General features: G+C 35.2%; 4 protein-coding genes across 7 annotated transcripts; 2 read left to right on the top strand and 2 right to left on the bottom strand.

Annotated features, from left to right (window-relative positions):
- Positions 1-238: 238 nt before the first annotated feature.
- Positions 239-7,921, bottom strand: LOC123321764 (semaphorin-5B). Of its 2 annotated transcripts, XM_044909512.1 has the most exons (9): positions 7,479-7,921; positions 5,467-5,571; positions 4,215-4,314; positions 3,912-4,119; positions 2,512-3,685; positions 1,858-2,449; positions 1,397-1,800; positions 1,186-1,341; positions 239-1,076 (listed from the first exon to the last, which is right to left on the bottom strand). In XM_044909512.1, exons 2-9 carry the CDS (start codon positions 5,558-5,560, stop codon positions 691-693), a joined length of 3,114 nt encoding a protein of 1,037 aa, XP_044765447.1. In that variant the 5' UTR covers positions 5,561-5,571; positions 7,479-7,921; the 3' UTR covers positions 239-690. The 2 variants fall into 2 exon arrangements, with proteins under 2 accessions (XP_044765447.1, XP_044765448.1); XM_044909513.1 differs by lacking the exons at positions 5,467-5,571; positions 7,479-7,921 and having other exon boundaries at positions 3,912-4,130.
- Positions 7,922-10,430: 2,509 nt separating this feature from the next.
- On the bottom strand, positions 10,431-13,045 carry LOC123321771 (tyrosine-protein kinase transmembrane receptor Ror2). Its single transcript, XM_044909528.1, has 5 exons — positions 12,574-13,045; positions 12,251-12,518; positions 11,389-12,196; positions 11,077-11,329; positions 10,431-10,908 (listed from the first exon to the last, which is right to left on the bottom strand). Exons 1-5 carry the CDS (start codon positions 12,799-12,801, stop codon positions 10,555-10,557), a joined length of 1,911 nt encoding a protein of 636 aa, XP_044765463.1. The 5' UTR covers positions 12,802-13,045; the 3' UTR covers positions 10,431-10,554.
- A 92-nt stretch (positions 13,046-13,137) lies between these two features.
- Positions 13,138-14,633, top strand: LOC123321795 (peflin-like). The gene is made up of 3 exons (XM_044909572.1): positions 13,138-13,370; positions 13,456-13,867; positions 14,121-14,633. The coding sequence occupies exons 1-3, from the start codon at positions 13,365-13,367 to the stop codon at positions 14,345-14,347; spliced, it is 645 nt and encodes a 214-aa protein (XP_044765507.1). The 5' UTR covers positions 13,138-13,364; the 3' UTR covers positions 14,348-14,633.
- A 116-nt stretch (positions 14,634-14,749) lies between these two features.
- LOC123321777 lies at positions 14,750-17,561 on the top strand. Of its 3 annotated transcripts, XM_044909538.1 has the most exons (7): positions 14,750-14,905; positions 14,957-15,336; positions 15,393-15,562; positions 15,698-15,812; positions 16,190-16,339; positions 16,391-16,503; positions 16,714-17,561. In XM_044909538.1, the coding sequence occupies exons 2-7, from the start codon at positions 14,964-14,966 to the stop codon at positions 16,936-16,938; spliced, it is 1,146 nt and encodes a 381-aa protein (XP_044765473.1). In that variant the 5' UTR covers positions 14,750-14,905; positions 14,957-14,963; the 3' UTR covers positions 16,939-17,561. The 3 variants fall into 3 exon arrangements, with proteins under 3 accessions (XP_044765473.1, XP_044765472.1, XP_044765474.1); XM_044909537.1 differs by having other exon boundaries at positions 14,750-15,336; XM_044909539.1 differs by having other exon boundaries at positions 14,750-15,336; positions 16,572-16,857.
- Positions 17,562-17,968: the final 407 nt, after the last annotated feature.

Raw genomic sequence — 17,968 nt, 5'->3', positions numbered from 1 at the left:
AAAAATTCATACCAGCCAACATAAGATTATTTGTTGTCAATTCATATTACAGCAATTCCAAAAATACAATCACCATCGACAATTAAAATTCAGGTACACGTAATGTAATGACGTTACGAGGAAGGTTCAAGCCGTTAACTCAATTAACCAATCTTTGGTCGAATCGAATTTTGAGGAATTGGCCGCAACGCAAATACACCAACAGAACAAAAAATTGGAAAAAATAAACAGTATTGGATAAATTTGTACATCATGTATTTCCAAGTCTGTTCAATATGAACAACATAAATATTCAAAATAAAACTTTCAGTTATAAAATATTTGGTTACAAATATGCACATGTATAAAAGTACATAAAATATAATACATAAAAATAACAGTTTCAAAGTCAACAACATAATATTATACTATCAGTTTGAGTCTTATTGTTAATATTTTTCGTATTTCCCGTTTAGTATACCATAACTGTACCATGTGAGTAAAATGCAATATACTAGTTCTTAGATATAGGTACCAAAATAATTGCACCATTTCGATAAAATAAAATATCAACTGTGAAGTTACCTCAGATTTAAACATGAAACTAATAGAAAAATAAAATCTTCCTAAAACTACTTAATTGTTTTCAGAAATCGTTTAAGTAGGTATATTCGACATGATTTCAAGCTGAAATTTTTGTTGGCTCCCTATTCAGTCATAATAGGACTTATCGTCACTTAAAAAGTCTTGCTTATGATGTATATTAGCAAAAACATGATTGCCCCGTTTAACCGTGTCATAATCGTAACACTTTGAAGATTTTATCGTTCCACTATGGACGTTATTGAGTAAATTGTTTGAGGTAGATGCACTATTTTTTTTCGATCTATTGTGTAATGGCACTGTAACGTAGGGATTTTGTTTGGCGTTAATGTAGTGAGGAGAGCTAGGAATTTTTGTTTTCTTTTTCCTCAAATGAATATGAACACATATCACACCACAAGTTACACCTAGGATAGCCCCAATTATAAGATAGGCAATGGCTAGACCAATAGGTATGGATGCTGATTGGAGTTGTAACTCGCTTTGGCCACAATCTGTAATTCGTTTAAACATTGGAGACATTTAATTCATTAAGACATTTTGAAAATCATTATAAATGCACATACATAATAATGAATGGAATGAGATAATTGGTCAACTCACCGTTTGGTCCACGTGTCACACATATTCTAGTTTCGAACGAACTACCCTGACAAACACCTATAGCAGGATTTGTCGTCCTGCATTTTCTCTTCCGATGTTGTTCATAATTTTCATCACACAGCGACCACGCAGACCAATTTTCCCAACCTAATAGAGCTGCAACATATTTGTATAGAAAAAAAAATACAAAATAAGATGAGGGATAGCTTACATTCACATGGTACTTGTTCACAAGGCTGCATCTCTTTATTAATACCTTTACAGTTTTGTGTCAAACACGATCTCGTTCTAGTCTGAACACCCCAACCGCAAGAAACGTTACAAGGCGACCATTCGGACCAACAACTCCATTCTCCTGAACATGGGGGTCGTGTGCACTGTCTTATTTCAATACTAGAACCTTGACAAGCTCTGCCATCACAATACCTGGTACGGTTTTGGGTTCCGCTACCACATTCTACAGAACATTCATTCCATGGAGACCAAGCACTCCATTTTTGTTTTTGTATTATTTCCGATTGGTAGCATTTGTCTCTGCTGTCGCAAATCTGAACTTCTTCCTTGAAGTTCAGACGGATATCACTCACTTGACCAACATTTGCTCTACATACAAACCTGAAATATAACTCAATCAATTGGAGTACTTCATGAACGATCCATTTAGAACCTCACTTATATCTCTTTTGGATGTAGCTTCCTTTTCCAGTGTTTTTATCTTTGATCCACTCTGTAACATGATGTTTCCTATGTTCCTCACATTGATCTCCTATACATTCCTCATATTCGATGTCATTTCCTACACAATGTTGACCTCCGTCCTTCGGCCTAGGATTGTTACATCTTCTTCTCCTCTTTCTGAATCCAATGCCACAAGATACAGAACAAGTGTTCCAAGGCTCCCATTCGCTCCATCCTCCATTCTTAGGTTGTATTGGACAAGGTAGAAGCTCTGAACAGTAAGCTTCCATCGTGGATTGACCAACGCACACCCTACCACCAAACACTGGCGCAGGATTTGTGCAACTTCTCGTTTTGATTTTTGTTGCTTGGCCGCAGGTGGCAGAACAAGCAGACCAAGATGACCAGTCGGACCAACCGCCGTGGACTGTGCAGTTTGTTACAGCCAGCGATATGCCTGTACAGTGTTTACCTCCGTTTGCTGGTGCTGGGTTATTGCAATATCTCTGTTGGCACAAACATGTGTCTGATGGATCCTCTGTTCCTTTCTGAAGACAGTAGTTCCAAGGCCCCCAACTACTCCATCCTAAAGCAAGAAACGAAAAATTATTTTTGATATTATTGTCTTATATAGTAGAGAGTACTCACCTCCATCCACTGGTGAATCTAGTACAGGACATGACACAACTGATTGCTCCCAATATTTGTCGAGGGGATTGCCATCCGGCGGTAAGGAGCAGGTCTCGTCTCTTTCGTTCCACCCGCAGTAAGGATCCATGGCGTTTAGACAGCTGTTTTTCGAAATATGTCTCTTGCACTGATCAACAAGTATTCGAAATATTTTTTCGTCTGTTGTGAAATAAACCGAATTGGTTTGCTTAACGAATCTCATATTTCGCACTGGAGTCCGTACGTTTGAAGAAGTTTCCCACACTTCAACTGTACAAGCTTGCAAAGTTCTTGGTAGCACAGCGATTTTCTTCACCAATCCATCCGAGGTTACCACATATAATACGTGGACACTTTTGTGTAATTTCGTAGACACTATGTCTGTAGTGATATGAGTATACCTATCTTTCTCGGCAATATGTACAGGATCTAACGTCAAGGGCTGGACTGCTGAGTCCATTAACTGGTATTTGGTAGTCTCTATGAGATGCCTGCTGGTAGACGACTTGCATTCCAAATGTTCTCTATGGGGAGTAGATGATGCGTGCCAAGCTGCCTCCATGCCTTCTTGGTACTTGAAGGGTCCGTTAAAAGCGTCGTTGATAGCAGTTAAATTAAAAGCGCAAATGGCTGACCCCCCAATGCCGTTATTTGGTGTGGTAAAAACTGCATACATCAAATTTTCCGCTGCTTCATAGGAAATGCTCTGTACTTCGTTAAAATAGAAGGGATAATCTCCGCTTATTGAACAATTCAGTCTTGCCTTGATGAAAGTAGTCCATATATCGCCGTACAAATTATGAGCACCCATGTCGTTTTTACACACTCTGGCTATCCTGGAATATATTATCTTTCCGCAATTCATATATTCCACAGCGGCTTCTCTAAAGACGAAATACACAAAGTCATTAGTCTCGAACGAACCAACGAACTGAGGCTGGTTAAGCCACAAGGGGTTATATTGTCTGGTTTTAACCGTGTGGTGAACTTCCGTTGTTTTCGACAGCAAGGATTCGGAACCAGAGAAATCGGTCGGTCCGCCATAGTAATAGTCACCGTTTTCCAGAATAATGCTTGTGTGGCTCGACAGAGGACTATAAGGACATTTGGCGACGCCACTCATCCATTCAGTAACGAGCGAAATATTGTCAGTCTGGAAATAAATCATTGAAAAAATAAGGACCTGCAATTCTAAAAGCATGCAAATTGAGAAAAAGCCGCGACTTCGAAATATTATCCCAACTCGGACCTAGTAAAATTGGAATTGAACTGAACTGAATATTTATCGAATGCAATATAATTACAAATATAATATTGTAAATGAACAGAAACATCTTATTCCACAATATAGGTACTGTAAAAAATAATTATCTACCCACCTTTCTCCAAGTACACTGTGGAAGGAAAGCATGGGTTCCACAAGCTAATAGCTTGTTTCCTTTCTTATGCAAAATTTGAATATAGTTCTGACAAGAATTTTCCGATTGACCTTTGGCAATACATTGAGAGATATTTTTAGGGGAAGCTTTCCATGATTCTTTTTCCAGTAAATCTAGCTCTTGAAGTGTCAGGCGAAATATGGAATTCCTAAAAAAAAACTAATTAACATTACCTACGTTGAAACTTAATGCTTTTCTATGAAAATGCGAGAAAACGAATCGAACGACATATGATTTACTCACTTGGCACTCACGATGACTTCATTGCTCGAGATATCAAATAACATTTGAAAGAAATTGGTGGTCCCTGAATCAATAAATGTTGTAATCGTAGGCTCCAAATCTACAAAAATTCAATTATTGAATTTTATTCTAATGAAATCTCAATTAAATCCTTAAAACAAAAAATAATCTCATATCAGGAATTCCTTTATAAGCAGTTAATATTCAGAATGAAACAATTTGGTACCGAGATTGTGAATCGTGGTTCTGTCCAACGGAATGGAAATAAAATCAATTCTATAGAGGTACCCCTTCTGAAATTGCTCGGGGCGGAAACAATTTTTGCTCTCATATTCCTAGGAACGAGAGCCTCAGATATTGAACTGTTCATGTTTTCAATATTTCAATGAAGCGTTATCATATAGGCCAAATGTCCAAAAAGTATTCTTTTTTCACGAAAATCGAACGTATATTTTTTTCCGTGCGTACGTGATCTCAAACCTATACTTGTAATCTATTTATGATGATTCTTCAACTTGATTCCACCTTGTATAGTGAAAAAAATAAAAATATTTACTCGCTGATAAGTAGAGTTCAGGTAATATTTATTTTACACTTGTAAAATTCATGAAACGGTGTACTCAAGGTGAAAAAATAGATTATTTCAAGTATCTCGTTTCATTTATGTCTATCCAAATTGAGTTCAACCATGTTTGAAGAAATACGAAAAGTAACTTAAATTTATGTAATTATTTTTCGCCTTTCAATATTGAAACACACCCTACACCAATGAATTGAAAAAATGATATGATTATTAATAATTTTCATTATTAAATTGAAAAATTGCAACAATGTACGATTTATTTTTCATGAATGTAAACCCTTTCAACTGAAAGTGTCGTGACTTGAAAAAGAGGGCAATGCCTTCGAATTTACAGATTGTCCGACTGCTTTTTTTATTTGTCCTTAGTTTTTGTTCCATCACCATTTATGTAAACACGTTGGTTCTCTTGTCGATAGGTTACAACTTACCACTCTCGAAATGTTGATGTAGGAATTATAAATACTCCTGTTTCCCGTCCGAAAAACTTATAATATATGGGGGAAAAATCCCGCTGGTCTTGCACGAATCACCCTGTGTTTTTAAATGTATGCTTCAAAAGGACAACATTGAATTTGCGTTTTTCATAATTTTCCAACATAAGGCACAGAAAATATTATTCCACAAGTGATTTCCACAGTGTATGTGTAGATTGCTACATTTCTAACTTACCCTGTCGAGATATGAAGCGAAAATCGTGATGTGATGAGTGCACTATTCTTACGAGCTGAAATAGCATAAAGATGCATAGGTAGACTGAAGCCATTCTTCCATTTCCTGTACGATAAAAAATCGGTTTAGATTTGAGCGAGTTTAACCATTATCATCAATACAAATACACAAAATAAAAATGTAAAGGGTTACGGAAAATTTGAGAAGAAGAAAGAATGACTTAAATTGCCTCTACCTGTTTCGACTTCTTAAATTCTTCAATCAAAATCCCGTTGATTTCCAAGTATTTTGAATTTGAGGCAGTGGAGGCTGTTTTGAATAACATCGAAATATCTTCATTCATTCTAGATTATAGCCGAACAAAGAGTCATATTTTCCAACTTAACACCCTACATGTAGTGGCCAGTTTCCTGACAGGGCTGTACAATACCTGAGTATAGGGAAATGATTTTTATTGTTCGAGGGAAGAAAATTCTAGTATTCAGAGAATGGCGTCTCCTAGGCTTTAAAAAAAAAAGTGATTTAAAGGCACCGTTTCCCCATTACATTTGTAAATTTTTCAGCTGGTTTTCTCTCTCTCTCTCTCTCAAAGCATCTCCTACCTATTACAAGGGATTTACGGAAGATCGACTACCTGCTCGAAAACGATTAGGATGAGTTTTGTTTTCTGACCTAAAGCGACTTTTTGCCTTCTTCTATACAATGGTGGTACTTTCACACTTAACATTCTTTCGAGAAATCATTGTATTCGAATAAATTTTAGGTATTCTTCACAAAAATATGCAATCTTCTAATCAGTACAGTATGTTTGAAAATATACGGTCAGAGAAAGAATGTTAATAGCGTAGCAACCCATGCAGGTTATGACTTCGGAAAAAAGATAATTATGATCGCAAATAAAATAAGTAGCGCTAGTAGTATGTGGTAATAGATATCTTATAAAATTCGCACAAATTTCAAAAGATGAAAAATTATAATGTGGACTGAAGCACTCATAAATGAAGAAATAATTCACATTCTCTGAAAAATTATTCGGAAACTAGCTCCTGATAATAGAAATGCAATATGTAACTTCCAATAACCGAAGAGAAAAAATCATCTCAAAAAAAACTAGAATCAGTGAGAATTTCTAAATCGCAACAAGACAAGTGTCTGAAAATACTATGTATATGTATAAGTACATAGGCAAAAGTTGCAAAGCTGTGTTATCCGTATTGTCGTTCTTATGAGATTTTTTAAGATAGATCCAAAAGGAAATAGAAGCATTTAGAAAGCTTATGAAAGGCGTACTAATTATTGGCGCTTCATTTCATATGCGTACTAATCATTAAGGAGGAATATTTTAACACAAACTACAATAAATCTTTACTAAATTGACCAATAGATAATCTGAACGATTTCAAAATATTGTGTGGGCACTTAGATTTTCAATTAACCGGTCTCAAAGACTTATTCTCTCGTTACGACTGTCGCTATTCAGTAAGCAGAAGAATTTTTATATAGAAAATCCCACATAGAATATCTATTCGAAAACGAGTTATTAACTTTTCATGTACTTGTTGTATAGTAACCGATCGCAATTTGAATCATGCATTCGAATATTTTTGAACAGTAAATTTTTTTAGTTCATTTTTCCAGTTTCGAGACAAGCAGACTCATTCATTTGTTTATGTTATCACATTTGACCGAAAAAAATCTTTATTATAGTTAAGACATTCGTTTTTTTCTGGTAAAATATTCGATAACAAAAAATCGTACAAGTTTGATTATCTTATCGGGCCTGGAGAAAAAAAGAGAAAAATTGTGTTCTCTATAAATATCCGAATATGTTACAGATTGTGATTGGCTCAGTTTGACACGGTACTGAAGAAATGGGTATTAATTTGAATATTTGAAGATCAATATTGCCGACTATTCAAATAAGATATAAAATTTTCATGTAACTTAATGAAAAATGAAATGTAAAATATCGATTGATAATATAGAACACTTAATTCTTCAATAAAACTCACAGTTGCTAATTTCTAGGAACTTCATTCTTGTTTACGTCGAGGAGCGGCCAAACTTGCTTCAGCTTTCCACTTGTTTTAAAATCTGTCGATATTATTGCTAACATCTCGTTGATTTTCCATTTTCAGACACAAACACATCCATAGTCACTTAAAATTGCCAAAAATTAATCGTCACTGTTTTGAAAACCAGTCGGATGCAACTTGTTAGATTGGATTTCTAAACGACCTTGACTACGGATCTATAAGGTTGTTGTGATGTAAACATTCATCTCAAGTTCTGAAGTAAAACGCCTCAAGGGTCACGGCATAGGCGCACGCGAGAATGAAGTACCACTCAGTACGCGTTCAATCTCTAGGAACGTAGGTAGGAGATATACATATTAAAATTGTGTAATGAAACAAATGTTACGGGACTAGTTCTGGTCTATAAATGTCCACTAAACCCAGATCAGAGACAAACTTGTCTCAGATGATAGAACTCGCGGCCTGTATCGCGCAAGTCCATCTTAGAGTACCGATAGTATTTGCATTCAAAATGACGGCATTTTGGCGTTAAGTTGATGGATCCCAGGATTACAAAATTCTCTCTATAATCTTTCACCCAAATTTCATTACAATTTCAAATAAGTAAACTCAAGTAAACGGATTTCCAAAAAAAAACTTATGGTGAGATGCACGGGTGGAATCTGCATGCGTGGGTGGAATATGAATGCGTGGGTTGAATATAGATGCGTGGGTGGAATATGAATGCGTGGGTTGAATATAGATGCGTGGGTGGAATATAGATGCGCGGGTAGAAACTGCATGCGCGAGTAGAATCTGCATGCGTGGGTGGAATGTGGATGCGTGGGTGGAATGTGGATGCGTGGGTGGAATATAGATGCGCGAGTGGGATATAGACGCGCGGGTAGAATCTTGATGCGCGAGTAGAATCTGCATGCGTGGGTGGAATGTGGATGCGTGGGTGGAATATAGATGCGCGGGTAGAATCTTGATGCGCGAGTAGAATCTGCATGCGTGGGTGGAATGTGGATGCGTGGGTGGAATGTGGATGCGTGAGTGGAATATATATGCGCGAGTAGAATCTGCATGCATGGGTGGAATGTGGATGCGCGAGTAGAATCTGCATGCGTGGGTGGAATGTAGATGCGTGGGTGGAATATAGATGCGCGGGTAGAATCTGCATGCGTGGGTGGAATATGAACGCGTGGGATTATAGAGTTCTCTCTATAATCTTTGGATAGATTCTTTCTATCTCAAGTACTTTCACCCGTATCTATATAGCACCTTACCGAAACTGTCTGACATATACATCAGCCAGGTACCACCTGTTCTCGGAACGATTTATGGGTTATAAATTTTGTTTTTCATGTTATGCGATTATTAAATTGAATACATTCTCGGATCTAATTTTTCAGGGAGAAAATCCTCAAAGATATATTTACGTTTAGTACTTCTACATAGGGAACGTATTAGCTCACGGCTATAGATTGTCTATAGTTTTTCGAAATTATTCCCATTGCTTTATTATATTTTGTGAAAAATTGTTACATAAGGGCTATCACGATATTCACTATTGTTTTCTGGTTTATGCTGGTAGTAACTTGTTCGCTAATCCCTAATCCTGAACGGTTTCTGGTCTGTAGGAAAAAAATTAAAATTTAAGATTTTAAGGCTGGTTAATGCTGGGGTTAATGCTGGCCGTAACTTTATCTTTTATATGCTACAATAGACCGTTGGTCGCGGTGGCAGGTTTGGGTTAGTCCGTCCAACACACCCAGCAATCAGTAATCAGTAATCAGTAGGTAGTTTTACATCTAAAAACATGCAAATTTCAAGTTGACTTTAGGGATAGGGAATAAGTTACCGGCCAGCATAAACAAGGCCTTAAATGGAATCGTAATAAAACGTCGATAACTTTAAACCTAGTCTCAAACTGAAGACGAATAAATAAGTTTCTAAAATAAACAAGAATTGTTGTATCTTATGCCATCTTGATTAAAGGACCCCACACAAAACATTATTGAATGAGTTGGCTGGGAATGAGAGGATGTTGACTTATATTTACTACCAAATGTGTTTACGTTGAACTGAATGCGGCGAATTCAACGATAAGAGCTGAGAATATTGTTTATGCATCATTAGGCTTCAAAATAAATGCAGTCTCATAACATTTTTTCTAAGAATGCAAATCAATATCTTGTTCTTTCCTTTGAGATAAGACATAAAACTCATTATTTCATTCTCAAGACTACATTTAACATAAATAATTTTGACGGAGTATTATGGTCATAAAAAGACGAAATACATACCCCACCTGGAATTCAATAGTGATAGATTAATAAAAATCTTACCATTTCGAATTAATGCTTACTTGTTTTGAGATTCTTGGCATTATTTCATCCTTATTCACTTTCCCAAGTGGAAATTTGTGCTGTAAAAAGAAGTTTTATGAACTGCTTCAGCATCTAAAACATGAAAATTGTGAAAGCAAGAACTTATTAATCAAATGAAATAGCAGGTTATGCAAAAGAATAAACCATATCCAGAAACAAAACTTTCCATGTATTATACTCATTTTTTCCTTGCTAAGCCGATAAAATCCTCAATGTTTCGAAATATAACTTGTAAAGAATTTCTTCATAAACTTTTTAGGGTTTTCACTTCCAATCTCTGAAACAAAATCAATTAAAAATGAAATCAACTATTTGCTCCTGCGTAAATTCTTGCACTAATTTGTCAGGAGCAAATTAACTAGAAAAAATTGTTGCCTGACAATGAACTGAAAATAAATAACGTTGAAATTATAATTCCCATTGAAAAAAAAAATTTCAAGGTATTTCAAAAACAGCACCTGGTGAATTATTCCTTCCAAATCAATTAACGAGAATCTGATTGCAACCTGCGATTAAAATTGAATGTAGCTGTGAAAAATAGAATAAATGTACTTAATGAATTTTAAAAGTTTATTCAGTCACATATATAAAAAAAAAATCAGTACAATTCACTTAGTCACCCATACTTTCATTCAGTCACATAAAAAATGGTATATATTTATATATATCACAAAAATTACTCATGTCATTAATGGTTGAGATAACATGCTAGTATGAATGGCAGTCAGAGACTGATGTATAGCTCTGAAACTAGGTCTGTCGTTAGGTTTCTGAGCCCAACATTGTTTCATAACATCATAAACAGCAGTGGGTGTGTTTTCAGGGCTAAGAAGAACTTCTCCAGCTTTCAAGAATTTCACCACTTCTTCATGTGTCATTCCGAAATAGGGCTGTAAGGCAAAAGAAAAGATTTCCCATAAGCATACTCCAAAAGCCCATACATCTGATTCAGGTGTGTACTTATTGTATAAAATACTTTCTAATGGCATCCATCGCACTGGAATTGCATCTCTTTCACTACCCTTGTAGTAATCCTACAAACATAACATAATAAAAAACATTCCTATTTCTCTTCTTTGTATTAGCAAATCAGTAAACTTTGTGTGTATGGCTGAGGAAATAATGTCATATTTCCAGTAGCAATACTAATACTTGTGGAATGCAAACCAGTTGAGAATTGAAAAATGAAAGTAAGTTGTCACCTGTAAGTAAATTTTTTGTGAGAGTCCGAAATCAGCAATTTTAACCACCATATTGTCATTTATCAAACAATTTCTTGTTGCCAAATCTCGATGTACGAATTTTCTATCAGAAAGGTATACCATGCCAGATGCTATCTGAAGAGCAATGTTGAGCAGATCTAAGTGTGACAACTGATTGTCCTTGAATATTTCCCTGTTTTCAAATTCAGTATCTACAGCATTTCTCATCATATACTTAGTTGGTGAACACTGCCTAATAAAGGAGAGAAACTATCATTATTCATTGACAATTACATTGAACTTAAACTTCACCTCAAAAATTCATTCAGATCTCCTTTACCCATATATTCGAATAATAAGCACATTGGTCTTCCCATAGCACATACTCCAAGAAGTTTAACTATATTAGGGTGATCAAATTCAGCCAGTAAACAAGCTTCTTTTTCAAAATCATCTTGCATATCTTCTGAGGCATCATCCTTCAACATTTTCACTGCTACCACTGTGAAGTCTTCGCCAGATACCAAACCAGGTGCTTTAGCTTGGAATACTCTCCCAAATGCACCTTGACCCAGATCCCTTATGTATATAATATCGTTTCGTGGAAATTCTAGTCGTTCCAATTTGGGATTCAGTGTAGTCCCATGCCTGTGATAAGCCATATTGCTAGGTAACTTATTGAGGTCAATATTAACTTCTGTGACCACAGCAGGGTTATAACCAAGAAACCGTTTATGCATACGATGGCATAGAAGGACCAAAAGCATTATTACCAGTATAACCAATAATCCACTAACAGAAATAATGATAAGTTTAGTTGGAGTCAAGTTATCCATCATTATACTTATATCCTCTTTATCAATAGCAGCTGAGTTTGGACATCGTGGTATATCACAATACTCCCATCTTTTGAATTGGTGTGAAGTATAACACCATGGTCTCACTTCTTCACCACCTGCATTTCTACAGTAATTTTCAGAGTTTTCCATCTCTGGAAACACATTTGGAGGAGATATGTGGGAATGAGGAACCTGGGAATCCCATCTTTGACAAAATACTCCACTCTCAGTAACATTCACTTTCCCTTGATAAAAACGACCCCTTCCTTTTACACAATCATCTGAAAAATATTATGAATGGATGTTCAAAAGAATGAATTCGTACATTTACTCACAAGTAATTTCATCCTTTTTCATTTCGATAAGACCTGTGTAAGCACAAGTTTTGGTATCGTTCATAACTCTATATTTTGGCAATTTTTGGCAGTCTGGTAATCTAAAGTGTCCTCTGGACTGGAAAAATACTCCTTTTTCCTTCTTATCCTCAATTATTGCCCATTCTTTGTAACAGAATAGTTTCTTTACAGCAATACAATCTTCGTAACATAATGGAAGAGGTTTTGAAATGCCACATTCTGGGAATGCATACGCACAGATGAAGACCTGCAATACAATTATGTGAGAGAATTTTGATACAACATTCATATTCAACTCTCACCTCTGCCGCACTTCGGCAAGGTTCTTTGAACGTTATTATCATTTCATCCCAAAGTCCAACAGTAATTTCTTCATTGTACATGGAAGTGTTGTAATAGACCATTTTATGGTCATCAATGTATTTCTTACATATTTTTCCATAATAAAAGCCACAATGACCATCGTACTTCTCAGAGGAAGTCACAGTGAATACTACGATCAAAACGACAGCAATATACCTAATATCCATTGAGGTACATTCCAATTTTCAATAACGTCTTCGAAGATCTGCTTCATCAAAGGCAATTGCTACTATTTGATCATGCCGTGAAAGCAATTATAGTAAGTGAGATTGAATTAATATATCATGTTAGTGATGAAGATAACGAAGCAGAGGTTTGTCAGGAGAAAACATTTTATTGACAAACAATATCAGAAGAGCGAGGTAGTGAGCAACAATCCACATTAATGATAGTGACGCAGTTTGATCAAAGAGATAATCTTTGGTTGGGTGTAGGTAGTAGCAAGTAGTAGGTTGTAGTGTTCTGTGGGTGTAGGGTGTTAAACCAAAGACCAGTTAAACAACTGTATTCAGATGTCTCTGACTGTATTTTTGTTCTCCTATAGTGGCTAAACTGGCAGAAGGGGGACATGTTCCAACCGCGAATGACATAAATAAGAGACAACACATAAATGAAAAAGGAACTCAACATATTGATATTAGATCACACCACCCATAGACAAACTACACCACCTACACCAATGCATCATCAATTCAATGAAAATTCCCATTAAAATTTTGCATTTGAAACCATGTTTGTGAGTCGATAATCATTTTATGTATTAAACACTGATATCAAAAAAAAATTAAATCTACCAGTACTAACCTGAAAATAATTTTTAGAATCCTGGTGCAGGGGGTTTTCCTGTCCAAGTAAACACAGATACCTTTCCAGCTCTACCTACTGAACAACCCTTCACCTATGCTGCAGTTCCCCAAGTTTATGGAACTGCTACAAGCCCTCAACCAGGGATAAGTCCCCAAGTTCAACAGTGGTTTCAAGCAGTAGATAGAGATCATTCTGGAAAAATTAACTGGCAAGAATTGCAATCGGCTCTTGTGAATGCTCAAGGACAAAACTTTTCTGAAACAGCATGTCGATTAATGATTGGAATGTTTGATAGAGACAAAAGTGGCTCTATTGATATCACTGAATTTTCCCAGCTCTATATATATATCACCCAATGGCTAAGCGTTTTCAGAAATTATGATAGAGATCAATCTGGGAATATTGAGGAAGCTGAACTTACTCAAGGTGATATCTATTGAATTATTATTTCTGGTAAAATATTACATGATCGTACCAATAAAACATCATTTCTCTTGTTGCCTAGGTAAATGATATTCTCCTAAATAGTTCACGATTTTTTGGTCATCAACATTCAACTCAACTCAAGATTATAGGTCTCAATATTATATATTATTCATCTTAACATTTATACATACAGCAATTTTTTATCTAGTTTTCGCACCACCAATTCAATGATATAATTACATTTTTTTTACAGCCTTCCAACAGATGGGATTCCGATTTACACCGCAATTCATCAGATTCCTCATTGAACGAAGCGATCCTAAAACCCACAACAGAATGTCAGTTGATCAATTCATTGTTGTGTGTGTGCAGATACAACGTTTTACTGAAGCATTTAGATCACGTGATTTAAATCAACAGGGACAAATTACAATCCAATTTGAAGATTTTCTCAATGTTGCTTTAAGTTGTTCAGTTTAAGCAGAGCTGCAAGCAGCAAGTTCTTCTCGATACTTCAAGCTTGATGTTTTCGTAACAATGAGGAATATTTGCATGAAGTTAGTGATAATAACTCAACTGGACTTGATACATAATTTGCTAGATGTTCAATTATTCCAATTTAAAATATGTATCCAAGATTTTATAATTTTGGAAAGTTTTCCATAATCTGGTGTACATGTAACAATCTATTAAAATCATATTTCTCTTAAGCTTTAATATTTTTAGACATTTTCTATGGTAGGCAATAAATAATGGTGAATTATAATTGCTCTGTTATTTCACTTTTACCTTGAAAACTTTCCTTATAAGATTTTAAGTTAATCTGGCAGTTCAAGTGAAGGCTTGATTGGCAACATTGCATTGATAAATGGGGAAAATCTCAAAGCACTAGATTTTATAACCAAGATGAAGGGTAGTAACAAGAGGGGTCTGAGGTAGGGGTTTCCTTATTGGTAGAAAAGGACCAAGAAGAATCTTCTAGAGGACCACCAAGAATTTTCACCTTTCATATCAATGAAGCTTAAAGTTTCAATCTTGGTAAAAAATTTGTTAATCAATATACAGCTATAATTTTATGAATGATAACAGAGAAGGAATGGAAAATTCTCCTACAGATGTCCATAGCAGGTCTAGTAAAGGTAGTATAGAATTCCATGGTGGAGTAGCACCTAATATTAGAAGCTTGGACAAGTGTAGAAGCAGTGCAAGTCTTAGAGTTGAGAGGAATGTAAATCATGCAAAGGAAGAACATGATAATCAAAGAGGCTCCATAGATAGTACTTCAAAAGTGCCTAATAAAATCATATCCAATTGGAAACATGCTTGTGATAAGACCAAAGATAAAACGAAAGACCTCCTTAAACGATGGAGAACTTTGCCTGAGATCGAGACCGAGCCATTAAAAGCTCTTGAAAATGGAGGACCAGAAAAAGTTCACACAGACAGTGGTTGGAGCGTACATGTTTGGAGTAAGTTATGCATAATGCTTATCATTTCGAAAGGGCTACAAATTACTGGTTTTTAGCTACTTGGGTAGACCGGTATAGTATTGATTCTACAGAGGTAGCAGAGAAGGATAGCAGCTATCAGTTAACACCGACACAGAACAATAAATTTTCTCATTTCTTTTCTACCTTGTTGGATCGGGACAGAGATGATCTCATTTGGAAGCAAGATTTCGAAACTCTTATTGAAGTAAGTTTCAATAGATCAATGTTAATTTCCTACGAAGAGCAATCAGAGTATGTATAATTCTCTCTCATCCCAAACATATTGAAATGTATTCTTTTTCACCAATCAATATCTTCTTTCATGCTTTCCTGGAAATAGAGATTCAGGCATTTCGCTGACTGGTCAATGAATTCAGCGGAGTTCAATACACTTAGAGAAGTAGAACGTGGTTTCATTGAGACTTTCTTAGTTGATATCTCAAATGAAAGATGGGGTAAATTACTAAGTATTTTGATAAGCACTCATTTCCCTACAATTATTAACCTTTTGAATAGAAACTAATACCCAAGCATCCAAATAGCATTATCTTAAATTCAATTTCCGTATTTTCACCCAACCTTTGTGTGCCTAATTGTAATATTTCTCCTATGTGTTTCATATTGCAACAGATACACATTTAGTATAATCGATCAATATATCAAAAAATTTAATAGCATTGATTCAACTTTAATTCACAAATCCTTCTCCTATAAGGTAACCAGGGTTTCCAGTGGAACAGTACAGTTTATATATTCATATATGTTTATTGTCTGAAGTAGTTCATCTTATCTGAAAAATTTGAGAAGTAAGATTCATTAATCTTGTTTTAAGGTTTTCAGTTAAATAATGAAATCTATTTAACGAAAGAAGGATGGCTTCAAAAATGGGGTGAATTGATTTGCGGATCTAAAAATCTCAACGACTTTCCTGTGTGGTTACAAGTATTCTCAAAAGTTCTGTTTCAAGTCATGAACAGGAGCGGTTAGTAAAATTTTTTTGAAAATAATTCAATTTTTCATTCAACTTTTTTAGGTAGTGGCATAGTTACTAGAGATGAACTGGGCTCATTTTATTCTTCAGTTTTATGTTTGAATACTCTTGAAGTTGGTAGAATTCTGGACATCTCATATCGAGCGATGACTTCTGTGAGTAGCTGAAATATAATGTACAGTAGTTCAAAATTTGCTTGCTTATTGAAAACTCACCTTTACAGAAGAATACGGATACAAGCACTTATCACCAATACTTATCTAAATAGAATGAGAGGCCATTTGTATCATGCAAGAAATGCCCTAAAAAAAAAAAATATGAATAGGTCTTACAATTGACTGAAATATTGAGTTTTTCTTCTCTAGAATGGAGATCATCCTCTGATGTATGAAGCATATCGTCTATGTTTCGCAAACTATTTGTTGGGTAGGTTTCCCAACGGACCTGGTCAACACCTACTTGGAGCGCCACCCAATGAAATGTCATCTGCCTTGTTTCCTATCGACTACTCTGCCTTAAACTCACAACCCGAAGATTTGGAACAATACACTCTTGACCAGGATTCCAACAGATGGAGTGTTGTAGTTTAATCTTTTTCTGATATAATGATGGCTAGACTATCAATTAGAAATTTTTTACCAATGAGATGCACTACTGTATGATGCTGTAAAGCCAGAGGACAACCATTGATAAATTACATTTGGTTGAAATTATTCTCAACATTATCAGTCAATATAGAGTTAGCTGCATCACAAATCAGCACACTGTTTCGAGAATATGGTCCAAAACTGAGTGGATATTCAGCTCAAATATTGTGCACGGCTTATTATTAGTTTCACACAAGTGCACAGACAAATATTTCATTCTAAAATATGTGATATTAGGTGTTTTTTTAAAAACTGTTGCACAGTATTATTGTCTCATGACTATTTGCCCATGGTTGAAATACTTCTGAATATTCAAGATTGTGAAAAATTACTCATCATAAAATCCATAGTTTCTTCACATGATGGATTTGTTTCAAAATAAATTTAATAGTTGTTATTTACATTTCACATATTGTTGTTCATTCTTTCAATAGCAAGAAATTGTCGGCCAATGAAATTTTGCCCACACTATTAACATATCTGCTTGAAGAAATATCATAATATAAATTATACAAAATGCTACACTAGACCGCACAAAAAAGAATAAAATAAAAGATTTGATTATATTGTTGGTTTTATTGAAACAAAAAAATGTGGAAAAAAGATTCCTAAGTGTGAACGTAGCTTCTGAGGCATGAATATTCTTCAATACAAGAGATATTTTCAAAAGTAATATATTGTCGGAATGGTGGAATATCTTTCAGTTCCATTGTGGACAACATAAGACATGACTAAGTTGGATATCCATATTGTGTCACACTGCAGCTGAAACAGTAGAAATAATAAATATTTCGAAATTTTGAAATAGAACTCCATAAAGGAAAGGAATACCTGTTTTGTGTACCAAAACACGAATATGAAAGCTCTGTAGATATATTTGTACATTTAATCATAAAAAGCATGTATATTTATTCATAATAAAAGAATTTCTAATTGTGAATCGCGGTGTTTTTCGCGAGAAGACCTAGATATA

Source organism: Coccinella septempunctata, chromosome X, assembly GCF_907165205.1.
Source record: "Coccinella septempunctata chromosome X, icCocSept1.1, whole genome shotgun sequence".
In the NCBI taxonomy this organism is placed as follows: Eukaryota; Metazoa; Arthropoda; class Insecta; order Coleoptera; family Coccinellidae; genus Coccinella; species Coccinella septempunctata.
This window is presented reverse-complemented; position numbering and strand designations above follow the sequence as displayed.

Bases quoted from the DNA above. Each gene is read 5' to 3' on its own strand.
- LOC123321764 (XM_044909512.1), bottom strand. From the start codon at position 5,560: ATGGCTTCAGTCTACCTATGCATCTTTATGCTATTTCAGCTCGTAAGA. The intron at 4,315-5,466 runs GTAAGTTAGAAA...GAATTTTTGTAG, and splicing joins TCGCTTCATATCTCGACAGG to ATTTGGAGCCTACGATTACA. The intron at 3,686-3,911 runs GTGGGTAGATAA...ATTTATTTCCAG, and splicing joins CACAGTGTACTTGGAGAAAG to ACTGACAATATTTCGCTCGT.
- LOC123321771 (XM_044909528.1), bottom strand. From the start codon at position 12,801: ATGGATATTAGGTATATTGCTGTCGTTTTGATCGTAGTATTCACTGTG. The intron at 12,197-12,250 runs GTGAGTAAATGT...AATATTTTTCAG, and splicing joins GAAAAAGGATGAAATTACTT to ATGATTGTGTAAAAGGAAGG. The intron at 10,909-11,076 runs GTGACAACTTAC...TTATGTTTGTAG, and splicing joins CACAAAAAATTTACTTACAG to GATTACTACAAGGGTAGTGA.
- LOC123321795 (XM_044909572.1), top strand. The intron at 13,868-14,120 runs GTGATATCTATT...TTTTTTTTACAG, and splicing joins GGAAGCTGAACTTACTCAAG to CCTTCCAACAGATGGGATTC.
- LOC123321777 (XM_044909537.1), top strand. From the start codon at position 14,943: ATGAATGATAACAGAGAAGGAATGGAAAATTCTCCTACAGATGTCCAT. The intron at 16,340-16,390 runs GTTAGTAAAATT...CAACTTTTTTAG, and splicing joins TCAAGTCATGAACAGGAGCG to GTAGTGGCATAGTTACTAGA. The intron at 16,504-16,713 runs GTGAGTAGCTGA...TTTCTTCTCTAG, and splicing joins CATATCGAGCGATGACTTCT to AATGGAGATCATCCTCTGAT.